The 19,842-nt window shown below is 40.0% G+C and overlaps 1 protein-coding gene across 1 annotated transcript in view; it reads right to left on the bottom strand.

Annotated features, from left to right (window-relative positions):
* Positions 1–19,842, bottom strand: part of celsr3 (cadherin, EGF LAG seven-pass G-type receptor 3) — a 66,873-nt gene that overhangs the window by 30,730 nt on the left and 16,301 nt on the right. Inside the window, 4 exon segments of the mRNA XM_066643265.1 lie at positions 16–35; positions 2,185–2,407; positions 16,492–16,780; positions 17,154–17,491. Coding sequence (XP_066499362.1) covers positions 16–35; positions 2,185–2,407; positions 16,492–16,780; positions 17,154–17,491 — 870 coding nt within the window.

Raw genomic sequence — 19,842 nt, 5'->3', positions numbered from 1 at the left:
AAAACAGCAGTCCACTGTTCTCTAGAGTAGCAAACCTATAACACACACAATAATGACACAATTTATTTATCTCTGTTTAAAAGTCTTTTTTTAAAGAAATTACTTGAATCTTTTAATCGGTAAACACTCTATGACAACACTGCCACACCAAAACATAGGTGACAGCATTATATCAGAAAACAAAATACAGATCTGACGTTTACAGAGCCATCACAGAAAACACTCATCATATATATAAATATAAATTTATCCACTAGCTCCATATTGTAAACAAATTTCAAGGTCAGGAGGTAGTTGGAGGGTGTTGTAAAACAGAATAGTGCCAAGTGTTGCATTATTAACATTAAATATATGAGCTTCAAAGGTTCACCAATCATTTTAAATACATACAAATAAAAATTATATATCTATATTATCATCCCCATCATAAAGAAATCCAAGGAAAGACACTGGCATGAAAACTGTGGACAGGGGATTGGAAGAAATATGCTGTCTTCCTTGGCCCTTGAGCACGATATATGTTTGTGTTTACTGCCCCTAATCACCTGTGCTTGTGTGTGTGTGTATGTGTATGTGTGTGTGTCTCCCACAAATGGGTTAAACACAGTGTTGAAAAATGATGATAGAGCACTGTATAAAGCCTGTCTCTGTAATGAATGAATCTCTGTAATATATTCATTCATTATCTGTAACCGCTTATCCAATTCAGGGTTGTGGTGGGTCCAGAGCCTACCTGGAATTATTGGGCGCAAGGCGGGAATACAACCTGGAGGGGGCGCCAGTCCTTCACAGGGCAACACACACACACACATTCACACCTACGGACACTTTAGAGTCCCCAATCCACCTGCAAGGTGTGTTTTTTTGGGCTGTGGGAGGAAACCGGAGCACCCCGAGGAAACTCACGCAGACACGGGGAGAACACACCAACTCCTCACAGACAGTCACCCCGGAGTGGGAATCGAACCCACAACCTCCAGGAGCTGTGTGACTGCGACACTACCTGCTGCGCCACCGTGCTGCCCTAATGAATATATATATATATATGTTTATTGATCAGTAAATGAATTATGCAAAAAATTCTAAAAATCTGTGGCTATTTCCTTTATACCAAAGTTTTCCATGTTGTTTTCAATAGAATGTTTTGAAGAGAAATTTCGGGAGCTTTGTATGTTTGCGTGTTGATGCAATGGAGGCTATTTGGGTTAGGGCTATTGTCCCTGGTGAAACATGTAGAGTAATGCATTTGTGTGTGTGTGTGTGTGTGTGTGTGTGTGTGTGAATGCACATGTTTGTGCAAACTAGAGAGTGCGTAGGAAGATTAAAATAGAAACAAAGAAAGGAAGAGATGGGGATGGAGAGAAGAAAGGGGAGATAAAATGTTGAGGGGTATCGAGGGAGAGACTTAGTGGTGCTTTTGTTTGCTTATTGTTAGCGTTGGATGGCGTTGCTAAATAAAATATCCGCTTCACATCTTGGGGATTCAAACCAAACATCCATTATATGACCTCTACGCTATAGCAACCAAACTCTGACCAATCACAGAGCAGGCGTACCCAGGATATAGCACTCACAATGGAAAGAGATGAGAGTGAGAAAAGCGAGACATGATGAAAGAAAGAAGTGAAACAGAGCGAGAGAGAGTAAGAGAGGATGAAAGACAGGGAGAGTGATGGAAATGGAAATCCACAAGAGCGTGAGGTCTAAATGAGAAAAAAAGGAAAGGGAGTTAGAGAGATAAAGGCTGGCAACTCGACTAGATACACCTGGCATCCTTCCGCGATCTGTGTTATGTTCTGCTCTAGATTTCAGACATATTCTGAAATCGTTTTATTTGCCCACAGTTGGAAGAGTGTGTGCTTTTTAATCCTCTATTTAATAGACACTTAATATTCCCAAATATTTGAAAGAATGATCTGTAAGAAACATAAGGCTTAAAATCTTGGAATATCCAATGGAATTTTGTTTAATCCAGTTTCTTAAGAGGCCAGGCAAGTTCTTCAGTTTCATTGACATTCAGGAGCCGAATAGAATACAGATTAAATAGCAGCATTAGTAGGCAACAGTGGACAGATAAAAGGGATATAAACATTTCTGTCTATGATATGAAACCAGCAACTTAATTTTAAAATATCTGGAAATATAGTAATATAAAAAAATAGTAATATAGATGTGTTTACTCACGAGAGAGAAATGGACAGGTGGAATCTCTGACGGAGCCCCCTGAACATAATGAAGGATTTTGGGGGGAATGAGCGTGTGGTCACGGTGCAGTAGGGTCTTTCATAACCCCCTGCTGGACACTCGCAACGGAACCCACCACCAGACAGCTCCCGGCATGTTCCTCCATTACGACATACACCAGCCATGCAGCGTCCGGCACGCCGATCAAACTCACACCGCTCACCTGAGAGAGAGAGAGAGAGAGAGAGAGAGAGAGAGAGAGAGAGAGAGAGAGAGAGAGAGAGAGAGAGAGAGAGAGAGAGAGAGAGAGAGAGAGATATTCAGGGCACACTGTATACACAGCTGTATAAAATATAAAATACACACAGTGTGGGTGGTAAGCAGTGATTTATCTATTTTCACTTAGAGTAAACAATAAATAGTAATGACCTTAGAGACATTAAAACAATGAATATATATATATATCCCACTTCCAGGAATTTGTACTCAGTGACCAGCAACTCACTCCCACATATTACCTCTGCTGTGGAACATGAAAAAGCTCTCACTATTCTGCTCTATTGTGCAAACATAAGCAGTGAATATTGCCAAGAGCACAGCAGCAGCTGAGCGTGTAGAGTTGAGCATTAAACTGCAGTCTGCTATGCTAAATCCCATTTAGTCTGGCTGGATGAGTGTCTGCACTCCTCTCGTTGCTTTTTCCAAGAGGGACAGCCTTTCATGTCAGTCATTCTGTCTGCTTTCCTCTCTGTTTGTCTGTCTCATCCCTATCTGTCTTCCTTTTTGTTTGTCTATCTATTAACCTGCCTGTCACTCTTTCTTCCATCTGTCTTTGTTTGTCTGGCTGTCTGTCCATCTCTGTCGATCTGCGTTCCTGTCTGTCTGTTTCCTCCCTGTATCCCTGTCTCTTCTACATGTCCATCACCATCTTTGTGCATATTTATGGCTGTCATATAGCTTTCTTTCTGATTTTTGTTTGAGGGAATAATCTTTTGCTGTGTTGTATTTTACATGTTAAAATCTTGGAATGTAGAGTACCAGTGTTCAGTCATAAGGTTAAAGCTTCAGGGGTTGGACTAAAGACCTTCCTTGTTTTTTTTAGCTTGCACCATAATTAAGAAGAGTCAATCAAATCTACCCAAGGGCGGGTCGCGCTCCATGAAAATAAAGGCTATTCTAAATATGGTGCTGATGTTTTCAAAAAACACATTACTGGGTACACTCTTAAAAATAAAGGTGCTACAAAAGGTTCTTTGAGCGATGCCATAGAAGAACCATTTTGGGTTCCATAAAGAACCATTTTTTGCTAGTATGTTTAAACCATGGGACTGACTGATGGATTTTTAAACCTTTAAAAGGTTCACACATGCCTTTCATTGTTTTTGTTTATGGCATTGCTCAAAGAACCTTTGGTAGCACTTTTATTCTTAAGAGTGTAGATTAATTTAAAGATGCTTTCCTCTTCTTCCATAAAGCAGATAAATAGATATATCTCTGTTGTCATTGCAGTTATTAATTATGATGTTAATACATTCATTCATTCATTCATTATCTGTAAGCCCTTATCCAGTTCAGGGTCGCGGTGGGTCCAGAGCCTACCTGGAATCATTGGGCGCAAAATGGGAATACACCCTGGAGGGGGCGCCAGTCCTTCACAGGGCAACACAGACACACACACACACACATTCACTCACATACTCACACCTACGGACACTTTTGAGTCACCAATCCACCTACCAACGTGTGTTTTTGAACCGTGGCAGGAAACCAGAGCACCCAGAGGAAACCCACGCAGACACAGGGAGAACACTTCTGCCAAGTAGTGAACCCTTATCAATCTACATTGTTAAACCTCAGATCTTGCCAGATACTGACCTTACTTTGTCTTCTCCATCAGTCAGCATTAAGCTTCATCACATATATGTTGACCATTAAGTTTAACCATTTAATGAATTAACCACCAACATAGTGTCTTTTTATACGTCAGTGAAAATGTGTTATACCTTAATATGTGAAATAACTAAACTCACATTCTCTGGTCACTGTTTTCCTTTCTATCTCTGTTTTACAAACGATTATTAATGGCCTTTAAAATGTTTACACTCTAATTAATAAACATGTAATAAACCATTTATAAACCTTATTATTGCTTATTTTACAGTTCGTTCCAAACACAGTTTTAAAACAATGAACTCAAACACAACTATGATTTATGTATATTTACACAATTACAGAATATGAGACTAGAATGTTAAAAATGCACAAGATATTCAAGTATTCAAGATTGGAAACTGTTGTTATCCCTTTCCTTGAGAGTTCAGTAACAGCTCTGGGGAAGAAAGGGTTCTTCAGTCTAGTTATGATGGCTGATGGCTTTCTGACTGTTCCAGTTTCAGAATTTCCAGACTGATTAGAGGGTTAGATTTGCTATCAGCCATCAGGTCAGGTTCAGCACAATATTTTGGAGGTTGTGTTGTTGTTATGTGAGATAAGACCAAGTATGTTTGGAGATGCGAGGACTGATCACTGCCACTGAGTTACATTTATCTCCATTCACATAGAATAGTGTCTAGACTTAACTTAGCGTAATAAATAGTTAGTTTAATGCTGTCTATTTCTATTTTGTAAGTCATAGAAGCCTCAAGGGTTCACACATTTTTAGTATGTTTTCCTCTGTCTGTTGTTCTGCCGTCCATTATTTGCTTCCATGTGTATCTTTGCATTGTGTGTGTGTAAAAGGGGAATTCAGTGGTGTGCAAAACAGGACGATAGAGATCGGACCCTCAGGCTTTAAAACCTTGTGCCAAACAATAGCTGAGAGTTGGCATTATTATCAAACCTCTGGCAAAACTACTGTAAATAAATCAGATGAAAATGCATGTGCACACTAACACACACACACACACACACACACACACACACACACATGCACAAAAATACTCTGTTTTCAATCCCCCTACAGTTAAAGTGTAAAATCTCAGCAGAGTTTTGTTTTTAAAAGCATTCTGAGTTTAACCCCCCCACACCCAACACTACAAACTCTCTCACTGACCCCCCTCTTTCACACACACACACACACACCACACATGTAGTCCTCCCTTGTGGTTTGTGAGCCTCCTACCAGCTGGTCCAGTAACACACACACCCACACACCCACATGCACACAGAGACACAAATATCCAGCTTCAGGACACAAACACAAAAACACAGACAGACATATACTACAAATAAATAAGCCAGCCCTCATCTCAAGATATGCAGACATGATTTCCTGGACTCTCTCTCTCTCTCACTCTCATACGCACACACTCCATACAAATAACTGGAAGATTTTGACAATGAAATACACAAAACAAAATGAATGATAATAGTGAGGCAGAGAGTGACAGAAGAGCAGGTAGAAAGAAAGAGAAAGAGAGACGGGTGAAAGGGGAAAAAGAAACAGAAGAGAGAGAGAGAGAGAGAGAGAGAGAGAGAGAGAGAGAGAGAGAGAGAAAAGAGAGAGAGATATCAATCCCCAGCCCTATACTAATCCAATAAAATAATGCTTCGCACCAGGCGCGCACACTGCAGAGCACACATACTCTTTAGACTGCTCTGGAGCTGGGTGTGGATTAGTAGCGGGTGACTCACAGCCTGCTGCAGATCCACGAGAAGCAGAGCTTTCAGAGACAGGGTTGTATTAAAACAGCAGGAACAGCCACAGGCCCAACAAAGACAACTCTAACATCTACTATCCATCAGCTTTCACAGTCTCCAGTTCAAACATACACTCACTTCACCATCTTACACTCATCTATGTGCCTCAGTGTTTTAAGAACTCAGCCAGGATCTGGATCTTCTCTTTGAGACACCTCTTCTTACACTGGGTATGAATTATTTCTCATTCACAGCTCACTGTCGAAAAGTGTGGATCATAAACTTATACTGATACTGTATTTGTGTTTATGTCATGACAGAAAACATATTTCATCATCAGTTTCATAGAATGTTATCATATAATAAATTATAAATTCATTCATTCATTCATTCATTATCTGTAACCGCTTATCCAGTTCAGGGTCACGGTGGGTCCAGAGCCTACCTGGAAACATTGGGCGCAAGGAAGGAATACACCCTGGAGGGGGCGCCAGTCCTTCACAGGGCAACACACACACATTCACTCACACACTCACACCTACGGACACTTTCTGAGTCGCCAATCCACCTACTAACGTGTGTTTTTGGACTGTGGGAGGAAACCAGAGCACCTGGAGGAAACCCACGCGGACACGGGGAGAACACACCAACTCCTCACAGACAGTCACCCGGAGCGGGAATCGAACCCACAACCTCGAGGTCCCTGGAGCTGTGTGACTTTGACACCATGACCCTAAAAGCGGATAAGAAGGTGTATGTATGTATGTAATTATTATTTATGTTTATATTATATGCTTACCAGTGTATATACTAAGTTTGGAAAATGTAGGGTTTTTTTGGGGGGACTAAGATTGGGTAAAATAAGGCCATGCAGTCAGGTTTGTCTGAGCTTACCAAGTCTGAAACATGAGATGAAATGAGCCAGAGACTTTAGAACTGTCCCATCTCTTTGTTTAGCCTTCACAAAGATAAGGATAGAAAATAGAAACTAACAAAACAAGCATAGAGAAATAAGAGGACCAGATCAATATGGAGTAAAGGAGAATGAAGAAGAAAGAGAACAAAGCGAAACTGGCTAAAAACCAGAGCTGGTCCTCCCTTGTGGGCTTTCATGCTGAGTCGAGTTATGGTTCTTTCTCTCAAAGGAACAGTTGCTGAACCCACGGCTGCTTACACGTGGGGAGAACACCACTGTGGTGTTTGGTCCTTGTGGTGTTTTGAAACAGCATTGCACAGATGTTTCATTAAGGCCCCAGGGAACTGGTGGAAAAGTGGGATGATATGGCCTCTTTAAAAGGATTTTTGTTTTCTTAGGTAGAGTTTTAGTTCAGTGTTTATTTAGCATCAGTTTGTACATGCATTGCACCTCATGAAACTGACTCACATACTTATATATACCCATATATATGCTCACTCACTCAGTCATACACATACAAACATACTCACTGAGTCACTCAGAGTTAGGGGATGCATCACAGATACTTTGCGTCCTTATTTAGCCCCGAAACCAGAAAATACATATATAATTCCAAACTGGGCACTTACTTTCACTTTTGCCAGTTCAGTAGTGGGTTGAAAGTTTTTTTCCCATGTACTGTATATCTGTAGCATTACACCTAGTTTGTGTTACAGTAGACATTTATACATTTTTCATGTTTATAAAAAATGTTTCTTCATATCAATGTCAAAACAAATTCGTTAACACTTTAACACATAATAATTGAACACATTTATTTTTCGAATTCTGTTTTATTTAGCGACGTAAACACAGTGTCATTACTGCTGTATTCAGAATGTAGATTACATTTTATTTATGCTGAATTATGTATTAAGTATCATATCTAACTCTCACTCTTGCCTTCCCCTTTTGTCTATCACATGCGCACAGCTTCTTCTATGTTTGAGCCAGAAGCTGCACTGTACTGTTCATTTTCTACATTAAAGCTTCTATGTCTGATGCTAAGGTTTGATCTGGAATTTTAACTCTGCAGTATCAAGAGATTCTACTTTAAAATTCATCAAAACTAAACTGAGATATTCATTCATTCATTCATTCATTCATTTTCTGAAAGCACTTATCCATTTCAGGGTCACGGTGGGTCTGGAACCTACCTGGAATCACTGGGCGCAAGACGGGAACACACCCTGGAGGGGGCGTCAGTCCTACACAGGGCGACACACACTCACATGTACCTATGGACACTTTTTGAGTCGCCAATCCACCTACAGCGTGTGTTTTTGGACTGTGGGAGGAAACCGGAGCACCCGGAGGAAACCCACGCGGACACGGTGAGAACACACCACACTCCTCACAGACAGTCACCCCAAGGAAACCACGCAGACAAAGGGAGAACACACCACACTCCTCACAGACAGTCACCTGGAGCAGGACTCAAACTCACAACTGCACACTACCTGCGACGCTACCTACCATTACCTGTGACTGCGACACTACCTGCTGCATCACCGTGCTGCCACCACGCTGAGGTATTATAATACATTTTTAAAGAAAGGTTTCCTCTGGACAGTTTTTCATGCATATCACAATACACATTTAAACTCTCTCCCAAAAACACAAGGAAGCATTAGTATTTTAAATTTATTGTTGTGATTATTATTTATGTAAATAGAAACTAATAAAACTAATAAAAATATAATACCATTTTGTTGATTGTACATATATTGTACATTTATTTTACATCTAAATATTCATTGATAAAAGATTTAGTCTTAAACTAAATTGTGATTAATTGTAGCAAATCAAGTGATTAATCAGATTTTTAATCGATCAATAGCACTACTTCTTTATGTTTATTACAGTCAGATTATTAGCTCTGATTCTATTTTATTTTCACAGTTGGTTATGTTATTGATAATAATAGTTCTATTTTGTGCACTCCATTATTTAAACATCCAGATAATGTAAGATAATTGTTCAATTCAAATTCAAATGTAAAATGACTGTAAAAACCCTAAAGGTTTAAAAAGCTGAAAATGTAAGATTCTATAGCAGTGAAATCTTCACTTTAGCCTTTCTCCTACTTCATCCCTCTCACACACACACAGCTATTGACTGAGAGCTTTCTGAAGAGCGTCAGGTAGAACACTAAACCCTGCAGTGACCCTGGAAATGGCGCTAATAATCACTGCTGTAGATTGATAGAAACAGCAGGCTGTCTTTTAGTCTCCGAGTTGCAGCCTCTATAGAGATACGCAGCATACATTGATGAGTTCTTGTATGGTACATTAGCTTGCGATGATTCAGAAATATAACCTGTGCCTGCTCAAGGACTTCATCATTAACCAGTCACTGACAAAATAAAAATGGTAAAGTCATTTTAAAGTATGCTACTTGGTGAGATGTGTTTTGTTGAAATTTACAGAATATAATCCTCACAAACTCACTCTTGTTTACTGTCCAAGTTTTGCGGCTATTTTTTCAGGTGTGAGGGAATTTTACGTATTTTTCCTCAATTTGGACAATGCCAGCTTCAGCTGCTAGTTATGTATTCTCTCCCCCTCATTGCTACAAATCTAGGAGTGTAGCATCGAGACAAGCATTAAAGCAAACAAAGCATGAATCCACATTTTCTGTGACCAAATTATTAATTATTATAAATATTAAGGTATTGCTGGGGATCAAATTTGAAATATTTATAGGATAATGTGCCAGTTTTTATTCCCAGCTTCATTAACTTTGCACTAGAATAAAGAGGCTAATGTAGAAAATAAAGGTACGTTACAGGTACATTATTGTCCCTAAAAGTACAACCAGTTTAAATGTACTTCTACATGTACAGCAGTGGGTTTAAAGTTTATTTGTGCTCCCTAAAGGTACATTAATATCTTTTTCCCAGAAGGACAGTTGAATATTTGCAATCGATCTTTATAGATTAAAGTCCTGGAGATGAAATGGGGGCGGGGGGGTGTGGGGGGGGGGGATCAAACACAATTGGAACATCAAAAACTATAATATAATAAGGTACAGTTATGTTCCCTAACTAAAGGTACAGGATATGCACCACTGAGGTTACCACCACAGAAACAGCAAAGGGACCACCACAGTGACAGTTCTTCGAATGGTACAGAATGAAAATGGACAAAAATATGGTGCAGACATCGCAAAGCTTTTTTGTCTACATTTCTGGTCTGTTTAATAAGCATGTCATAAGATAATAGAGCACTTGGCTCTCTCTTTCACACTCACTCACACACACACACACACACACACACACACACACACACACACACACACAAAGACAAGAAATATGGAAACATACTGAGATACCAAAAACTGTGTGGTCAGAGTTTTGCTGTTGGCAAAATATAGTTGAAAGAACTAGAGAGAGAGAGAGAGAGAGAGAGAGAGAGAGAGAGAGAGAGAGAGAGAGAGAGAGAGAGAGAGAGAGAGGGAGAGAGAGAGAGAGATTAATTCTGTGAAGAAATCCCTAAGCTCACTCTGAATCAGAGAAACTGAAAACGCTGTGGCTGGCAGGAACGTTCAGGAATGTCACACCCTGAGGTGTGTTGCTGTTTTGTCATGTAATGTACATCGCTAAATACATATTTGCCATAGTGAAAGATATTTTGAATCATTTCTATGGATAATGTGAGAGGATGGCTGCTGAATTTAAATGATGCAGAAATATAAAAATGGCAAAAAATGGAAATGATTTTTAGACAGTGACTAGAATGAATTATAATTAATGTATGAATTTGTCTTTGTGAATAATGAGTGTGGGAGAGGGTACTGTCCCATCATTGTTATTATCATTATAAATAGATAATACCAGTGAGAAGAGAGAAAGAGCAGAGGGCAGGGAAGAGAGAGAGAGGGGGGAAAGGACTGATAGAGGGGGAAAGGAAATAGGGTGGAACTGAAAAAAGAGGGAGAGGGAGAGAGAGAGAGAGAGAGAGAAAGAGAGGGAGGGAGGGAGGGAGAGAGAGAGAGATTTGCAGGGAAAACAGAAGTGGGAGAAAGAAAGAGATGGTAGTGACTTGGGAAAAAGAGAAAGAAGGCAAATGGGAGAGAGGCAGAGAGATAGAAAAGCAAGAAAGACAGACAGACAGAGAGAGAGAGAGAGCGAGAGAGAAAGACATAGAGCATTAAATCCACTCTCAGCCCCATTGACACAGACACAAAGCAATTACTCTGAAACATTTCACTCTGACTGCTCCTCTTCACAATGCACTTAGAGACACAACACACCTCTCTATTCAAAAAGCACTTACAAATCTACACATACACACACCACACACACACGTGCAGACATGTACACACAAACTCTCCCATGCACAAGTATGTGTGTCTAAAAGAAATCGCAATTCATCCAAAAAATAACTTTCCATTCTGAAAGAGGAGTATTTTTAGCACCAGGGATAAACTCCAACTCCCACTTGCACAAATGCACTCGCGTACCCTGACATACAAATAAGCTCAGCCAGACGCAACAGCATGTAAGCGCATGTTTTAATGTGAGCAGCTCAGCCACTCAGAAATAAACCTGCACTACTTTTCCCAAAAGCATTTACCTGGGCAATAAAAAATGGATTTCATTTTACCAACATGTTGAACCCATTACACATCTCACATCCACACACTCTCAACCCCAACCGTTAGAAACAGGGCGGGGGGACAGGCCACCATGACACTTCATGACTTTTAAGTATAAAGAAATACAGGATAAATGTCATTATATTGTAATAGGGTTGACAGGTTACAGCTGACAAAATAGTTCTAATAGTTTCTCATTTAAACAGCACCATAGTTATACTATTAAAATAAGTACAATCATTTGTAAATGTGAAGGGCCTAAATGGAACTGGTCACTCACTCACTGACTTGAATACTCATACATAGTCCTGCATTCACACCAACGCTCTATATGCTGTATATGGCTCTTATAAATAACATTGTACTTCTCTTCTAAAACGTCAGTTATTGACAGTGATAACAAAAGCATGTGGTTTATATTTTTTGTCTTTCTCATTATCAAAGAAATACTGTAAGTAACCATCAATAAATGAAATGTAGAATGAAATCTGAATGGAAATAATATGTAAATCAGAAACACAGACTCTGAATCACACACACACACACACACACACACACACACACAAGCAAATATTGACATTTGTCCAGTGTACACACACAGGTTTATACTTTGAAATAACTTAAAAGTGTAAAAGATGAACCCTGATATGCGCTCAGTTTCTCTCACACACAGCGCTATTGAAATTCAACCAAAAACTCAAGCAGCTTCACACTTCTGTATAACATCCAGCTTTGACAGTAACTCAATATACACTCTCCATGTTCAATGACAGGTAAACAAACAGGAGAGATGAGTTTTCTTCTCTTACGCACACGCACACACACGCATACACACACACACGCATACACACACAAAATGTTTTTAAACTAAAATATATTCCCACAGAACCAGTTCTCTATGTTCTCTCTCTCTCTCTCTCTCTCTCTCTCTCTCTCTCTCACACACACACACATACACAGGCGCTGAATCCATACACTATTCTCTACATACTATCATTTTCATAAAGAACAATAGCACATATTTCCAAGTGCTTTTATAGAAGGAAAAGTTTTTTTCTCAATGGTAACTTTTTTGTGTGTTAACAAAGGAGAGATGCCTGCAGGGGGCTTTTTTCAAAATGCTGAAAAAAATAGAGGAAGTGTGATGACAGCATATATTATAGACCAACACACAGGCACTGGAGACACACAGCAGGACAGATTTCTAGTTTTTTGTAGACAAGACAAGCATTTACTAATGCAAATTTAAAGGGCCCATAGGCTACATTTTTCATGTATTTTGCTTTTTTCCACTAAAGTTATTTCAAATGAGCACTTTTCCCAATTTCTCTTAATGTTTTAAACTGAACCAGGCTTTAATACCGACACATGTAAATGACTATTACTGATTAGCTGTGTTCTGTCAAAACAAATCTCTACTTTATAACTTCAGCATTAATGGGCAAGTATAAATTTGCTATCTGGGGATATATATGAACACACTGTTTTCCAGTATATGGACCCTTTAATAGCATGTGACACTCTGCTGTTCTGTGAATAAACTTGACAAATATCACCCAGAACTAGTTACAAGGTTTTCTTATGACAGAGATGATTTATTTTCTATCTCTCTTCCTACTTATCCCCTTTTTCTTTTCTCTCCACCCACCACTTCTTCCTCTGCCTCATTCTTTCTCTACATTCTCTCTCTGTCTCTCTCGCTCCCTCTCTCTACCTATCCCCCTCTTCCCTGTGGCGTGTGTGTTTTGTAATGTATTCTCTATCCCTCATTCAGGGGATGTTTAATTCATCAAAGTCTCAGCTCCCCCCACAGGCTAAACACCCTCCCCCTGCTTCTCTCACACATGGTACGACCCTCAGGGGAACCCCATCTGCCCCCACCTTCCTTCCTTCCTTCTCTCTCTCTCTCTCTCTCTCTCTCTCTCTCTCTCTCTCATATATATATCTATATCTGTATTCACTCCTCCCCCTCTTTCTTCTCATACCATTTCCATCTCTGTCTCCCCCTCTCCTTCAATGTCTCATCACCCCATTCTGTTCTTCCACTTTATTCTCAGAGCATCTTCTCTCTCTCTCTCTCTCTCTCTCTCTCTCTCTCTCTCTCTCTGTATGTGTGTGTACTTGTTAGAATGTATAAATTGTATAAGGTATTTATTTTTATAAAAACTGATTCTGGTCGTAAGACTTTATTCTTGTTACACACACGCACACAATCTTCACACTTGAAGGGACTAAACAGGGTAAAAGACACACACTAACAGGACAAAACATTGCTCTGTGCAATATTTTAATTGAGTGCTGTGCAATGCTTGGTCAAAAGTTTGGTATGAGATGCATAAACACTTTTACAGACCGTGTGCAAAAAGTAATGCATGGGACCACTAACACAACACTGCAAATCACATAGGGATGCTATGTGACAGTGAAAGACTGGGTGAGATTGGGTGATCGGCCTGATGCTCTGTGATGAACTGGCACCTTGTCCAAAATATGCTACCGATTTGCACTCAGTGACTTTGGTTAGACTCTGAAGTGGCCCACTTCATCCTGGTCATAGATGAATGATACTGATACTCTCTCTCTCTCTCTCTCTCTCATTAATTCCACTAGCCCTTCTTGCCACTCTCCCCCTCCTCTAGGACATCTACGCTGTCCCCACCCTCTGAGGTTTATTACTTCTCCTTTAATTTGCTTTCTGTGTCCCCTCTCTCCTCCTCCCTCTGTGTGAATCACTTCTTCATCTCTCCATTCCACCTCTAATCCACTCCATTCCTCTGTGTTTTGCATCCTCCAGGAAGCGGTGACTCTTATATTTCCTTAGACTCACTAAGGTCCTGTATCATGCTGAATGATCCCCCCCCCTCCCTTTGGAAGCTCAGTGTAACGCAACGTTATTGCTTTTCAAATAATACAATTTCCTCAATAATCCGCTTTACAAAATGAGAATTAATATTACAGTTGTGTTTCAGAGGTGTGCGATATTCTTTTTAATCAAGAAGTTGCATAAGAGATCACTGCTGTTAGTAAACCTCGTAATATCCGACTTTTCAGTTTTCAGTCAGGGTTTATTTGTTAAACACATCACGACGACTGGAACAACAGCACCGCTCTGAAGCACTATTCTGTCCCCTATAAAATTGTGTATATATTGAAGAAAAGAGAATAATTACTACATTTAATGTATGTTTATTTATGTATATGATCTATAAGCATTGATCCATTCAGGTTATTCATTTGTGTGAAGAGATGATGCTGTTATCAAACGGAGTTAAAAAAGCATCAACCGAGAAATGGTTAGAAATATTGATAAGACAGCGATGAAATATTCACAACACTAAGTGAGCATCATCATTGTCAAGCAACATGCGGACTGCGGCTTTTCCTAGAGTCTGATTCAGCAATGTGACTGACAAGTGAGCTCCTTCAGTGCCAAAAGAACCCAGAGAAAGCTGGAGAGTGTGATCACACAGGCTCAGCCCTTCATTCACGAAAATTTTCACTTGTATTATCAACTACAACGGCAGGATCTGCAGCAATGATCTCTGTAACTCGGGTAATCTTTCACTGAGCTTCTTTAAAGACTTGACAGTGCATGCTGCTTCACCAGAGGAGCCATCAAAACACAGGCCATGTTCCTGATCCTCCACAAAGCTTAATCTTCAAATACAAGACTCGGGAAATCCAGAACTATTTAGTGATTTAGTGCTAAACACCGTCTCAGTGGCTGGGAGACATGCCAGTAACTTAGAACCCTTTTGATCTACAGAACAGGCAGTGCTGAAATTTTAATGGAGCTTCACACAATGTTCACACAGTGCAACTTGCTCTAAAGTGAAAAAAAAAAGTATTACAATGTTTTGGCCCGTGTCAATGTTACAGTTTAATACCACATACATATAAAGTAGAATAGTGGAAAGTGACCATGTGCCTGAGCTCAAGGGTCCAGATAACTGATCTGAAATCTATATTTCTCCTAGTGACTGTCCTGTAGAGTTATATTGCAGATGTAATTAACTTAATTAATGTGTTCTTCACTGCAAAAATACCATTGCAATACATACATAGCCAATACGTGGCTTGGTGCTGGTTTTACCCTCTTTCACATTAGTCAACAACAGCCTGTTTTTGATGTTATTGATTAAAATGTTAACTCATTTATTCATTCATTTTCTGTAACCACTTCATCCCAATCAGAGTTGTGCTGGGTCTGGAGCTTTGCTGGAATACCTGGTTGCTAGGCATGAAGACACCTTGAGCAAGTGCCCAGGAACACACACACAGCCATCCACAAAATGTGTTCTGTATTAATGCTGTAAATGATATATTTTGTGCACTTTTAAGGAAGAATATGATCCAAAATCACTTCTGATTTTGATATAAACTAAACATTATTTTTTTTTCTTCTACGGTAAAAACCTTTTTTAGAGATATATGGATTTGTTAGAACAGCAATCTTTGGTTGTTTTGTTGCTTGGCAACCATTGTCTACACTTAATGAACTGCCTTGCTGGCCAAACGTTATTTACTGCTAGCATTATTAATAAAATTAAATTATGAACTGAACACCGATGTATTTTATCATATTTTGTCGCCAATGTTATTAAAGCAGTGAAGCGGCGTGGCTTTTTGTTATGCCTAACAGCTCCTCTTAACTGTGGTGAAACCTGTATAGAGCGCCTTGTAGCTTAATCTTTTAATGAAGATGTAAAAATCACTGCTTGGTTCCACACAGTCTGCCGTGTAAAAGAAGTGTGTTGAGTGTGTTGTGAGAATGGATTCTGGCTGTGTTCAGCTTTAGACAAATTTATCTTGTTCTCTGCAGCTGTTAGGATCCTCAAGCTTCTTCCTTCTCATTATCATCACCTTTCTTGCTTCCTTCTGTATTTTCTCCCTCTCTCCTCCCCTCTCCCTCCCTGCTTCTTCTCTCTTTCTGCTGTACTGCAGTGTCTCAGGGAGAACCGGTGGATTGCTCCAGGCAGGCCTAACTACTGAAAGTTGAATTTTGCCCTGCAGACTGCATACTCACACAGTGCACAAATAGATACCTTCACACAACCTGAACATCCTCATACACACACACACACACACAGACCTGCTGTCACACACTCTCTCACCTGTGTAATCTTCTCTGCAGATGCAGGTGTATCCCCCCTCCCTGCGCGCACACACTCCTCCGTTCAGGCAGGGATTAGAGTAGCACAGATTAATCTCGATCTCGCAGTAATCCCCAGTGAACCCGGGTGGGCAGCGGCATCGCAGGCCTGCTATTGGGTGAATGGGCCGGAAGAGCATGGAGGGGGAGGAGATAAAGGGGGCAGAGCTGTTGAAGCGCAGGACGCTGATGCACTTCATGTAGTTCTGACATGGCTCACGCAAACACACATTATCATCAAACGGCAGCACCTGCACACAACAACACAAAAGTTAGTGTGTGTGTGTGTGTGTGTGTGTGTGTGTGCATGTGAGAGGGGGTTATATATATATACAAGAACAAATAGTCCACACATGTTCAGTATGGACTTAGTATGGACTTAATACACATATGAATGAACAAGATGCGAGGTAAACGATGCTCAGACAACAAGATTTGAAGGAAAATTACAGCAGGGAGATCCTACACATCACTTCATTCACCTGGATTCAGAAAAGCACTTGGTTTTGCTTCTTGGAACTAACTTTGTTAATGCTTTGACCTGTGGTTGGTTTAATATGTGGATGCTTGTGTGTGTGTGTGTGTGTGTGTGTGTGTGTGTGTGTGTGTGTGTGTGTGTTTTACCTGCATTTGAGCAAGCAGGTTGAGCCTGGGTCTGTTGAGGTAAAGCTGCTCCTCCAGAGCTTCGGAAGGAAAGAAGTGTCCCCCAGGCAGTGCTGCTGAAAAACTGACGTTCAGAACCCGTTCAGCCTCAGCATCTGGCTGAATGTTAAAAACAAACACGTCGTCAGGGGCAACTGACAGCACCGAGGACACACCCTCCAGAAAGTGTGTGAGCAGCGGGGACAGGAAGTGCTCCTGGGACATGTTCTGGAGCCGCACAGTCACACTGCTGCTCAACATGTCCTCGGTGATGATCAAGACTCGCAACACACACTGAGCACTGATACTGTGAACTCCATCTGAGAAACAAAGAGAGTAAGAAGGAAGGCTGTAACAATATGCAAATTAACCAATTCATTTTACAATGTGCACTTTAACACACACTGAGCAACAAATACTGTAAAATCCTTCTGAGAAGCACAGAGGAAGTGTAAAGGAGGGGAGAGGGGTCTTACAATCTGCATATTAACTTTTTATTGCAGGATGGGTATTAACCCTTTAATTCTAAAAGGCGTATTTTAATCTACTCTTTTACTTTAATAGCCTTATTAATAATTCTTTTGTAAGTCTGTGGTTTTCCCAACTGTCCTTAGGGTTCTCCAGACGGCCCGTATTTTTGTGTTGTTAGAAGAAAAAAAAATCTTGGAAGCCCCGAGGACAAGTTTGAGAACCACTGATGTAAAGAACGTGATTAAAAATAGATTTCCATTTTGTTTGTGTACAAAAACAGTCCTTAGAATATGTGAATAACAAGCATTTTCACAGCATGCTTCCACTCCACACGAATTGCAGGCGGGATGTGTGCAATCTGTGTCCAACAGTAAAGAAATTGGTCACAGCAGTACACAAAAAATAAGGAGGGGTTAAGGAGAAAAAGACCCCTTAAGCTCAGTCTACACTACACGATTTTAAGCCTGATTTCATCCCTAATATGCCCCTTATTGTAAGTTTTCACACTCAGAAGCAATTTTTCTGGTAGGGAGCTAGATCCAAAGCAACTGCAAAGCAAATGCTGCAGACAATACGGAAATGTGAGAGGAGAAATTAAGCATCCTTTAGCTGTCTGGTCATTTTAAACATGTTTAATTTGTGTGTATGTACCTGTATTGTTTCTGTGATGTAACTGGATTAGTGATTCTGGTATTAGCCGCATAAATAATAAATATGTTTAAGAGACCTACAGGCAGAGTGTGCATCCATGTTACCCCAGAGTAGAGGATGTGCTGTCTGTATAATGTGTTGAATATGAATTTCCACAACAAGTTGGGCTGAGATTGCTGTTGTCATTAATCAACCAGGAGAGCAACAGCATTACCAGCTTGCTACTGTTATGCTAGCTGTTAGCTAGCATTTACTTGTGTGGGCAGGTTTTTCATTATTTCAAGGTAGACTTAAAATCTTAGTTTTGTCGAGTGTGACCACATGGATTCTATAAGGGTTTGGAAAATTGGTAGCATGGGATTTGATGAAACTAGCCATGTCTAAACATACGTGTGCTTAATAAAGCGCTGTGTCCGAAACTGTGGACTATTCACTATACAGGACACTATTTTAGAGTTCCGCCATTTTGAAGTAGTGTATGCAATCATAGTGGGCCATTTTCAGTGCACATAAACAATCCCACAATGCACTGCAAAGAGTAGTGTACAACCCATGTACCCATAATCCACTGCATTGTTTGGTAAAAACCAACATGAGGAAGTGTCTGAAATCATTCACTGCCCTCCTGAATTCAGCTGCCTATAGCAGTGAACTATATCGTGAATAAACATAGGGAATAGTGAATAGGGAGACACAGGGTAAGACGTCTGTCACAAAACAATGCCAAGTGAGAAATGCACAATGTTTTCAATTCATTTTAAGATATGTAATGCAGGCACAGCTTAACAATATATAGTTTACATGATATATTTGATGGTCACAGTTGTGGGCCTAGGCGTCTATAGTTTTTCACAATTATTTTTTTTCTAACTAACAAACTAAATAATAAAACACATTGCCATTTCCTTTTTACACTGCATTGGAAATATACAGTAGTGAAAAAAACCAAGGATATAGTGAATTGTCTGTGTAACCACACCCCTACAGCCCAGAGAAACGTAATATTATAATGTCAACCTTTACAGACGTGTGTGTTCAATGCTGATAAGTGTATTAAATAAAACACACATGCACACACACACACACACACACACACACACACAGGCACAGCCTCGATAAAAGAGGATTTCAGATAACACTTCATCTCTGTTCCCTCTTTAAACCACCAGCATCTTCCCATTTGAATTCTCAACCCAAATTATCCAAACACACACAGTCTTTCATACACACTTTACTTCAACACAACACAATCCATGGCATTCCCTGGGTGGAGAAATTAGCAAGTCAAAACCTGTTTTCTTTCAGTTTTTATGTGATCAAGAACACTTTTAAACCCATGCTGCAACAAACAAGGCTAATGTCAGAGAAGATTTGGGTGAATACGGGCGGGGGAAAAAAGCACAACGTGAAGTGCGTTTTAATGTCACAGACTTTCTCCTTTACTAAGGAGATTACTTTCCCCTTTGATGTAAGTACAGAGAGAGTGAGAAAGAAATAGTATGGAAAGGAAAGGGAGACAGAGGCAAGAAGTAGTGAAGAGGGACAAAAG

This window comes from Hoplias malabaricus, chromosome 14 (genome assembly GCF_029633855.1).
Source record: "Hoplias malabaricus isolate fHopMal1 chromosome 14, fHopMal1.hap1, whole genome shotgun sequence".
NCBI lineage: Eukaryota > Metazoa > Chordata > Actinopteri > Characiformes > Erythrinidae > Hoplias > Hoplias malabaricus.
This window is presented reverse-complemented; position numbering and strand designations above follow the sequence as displayed.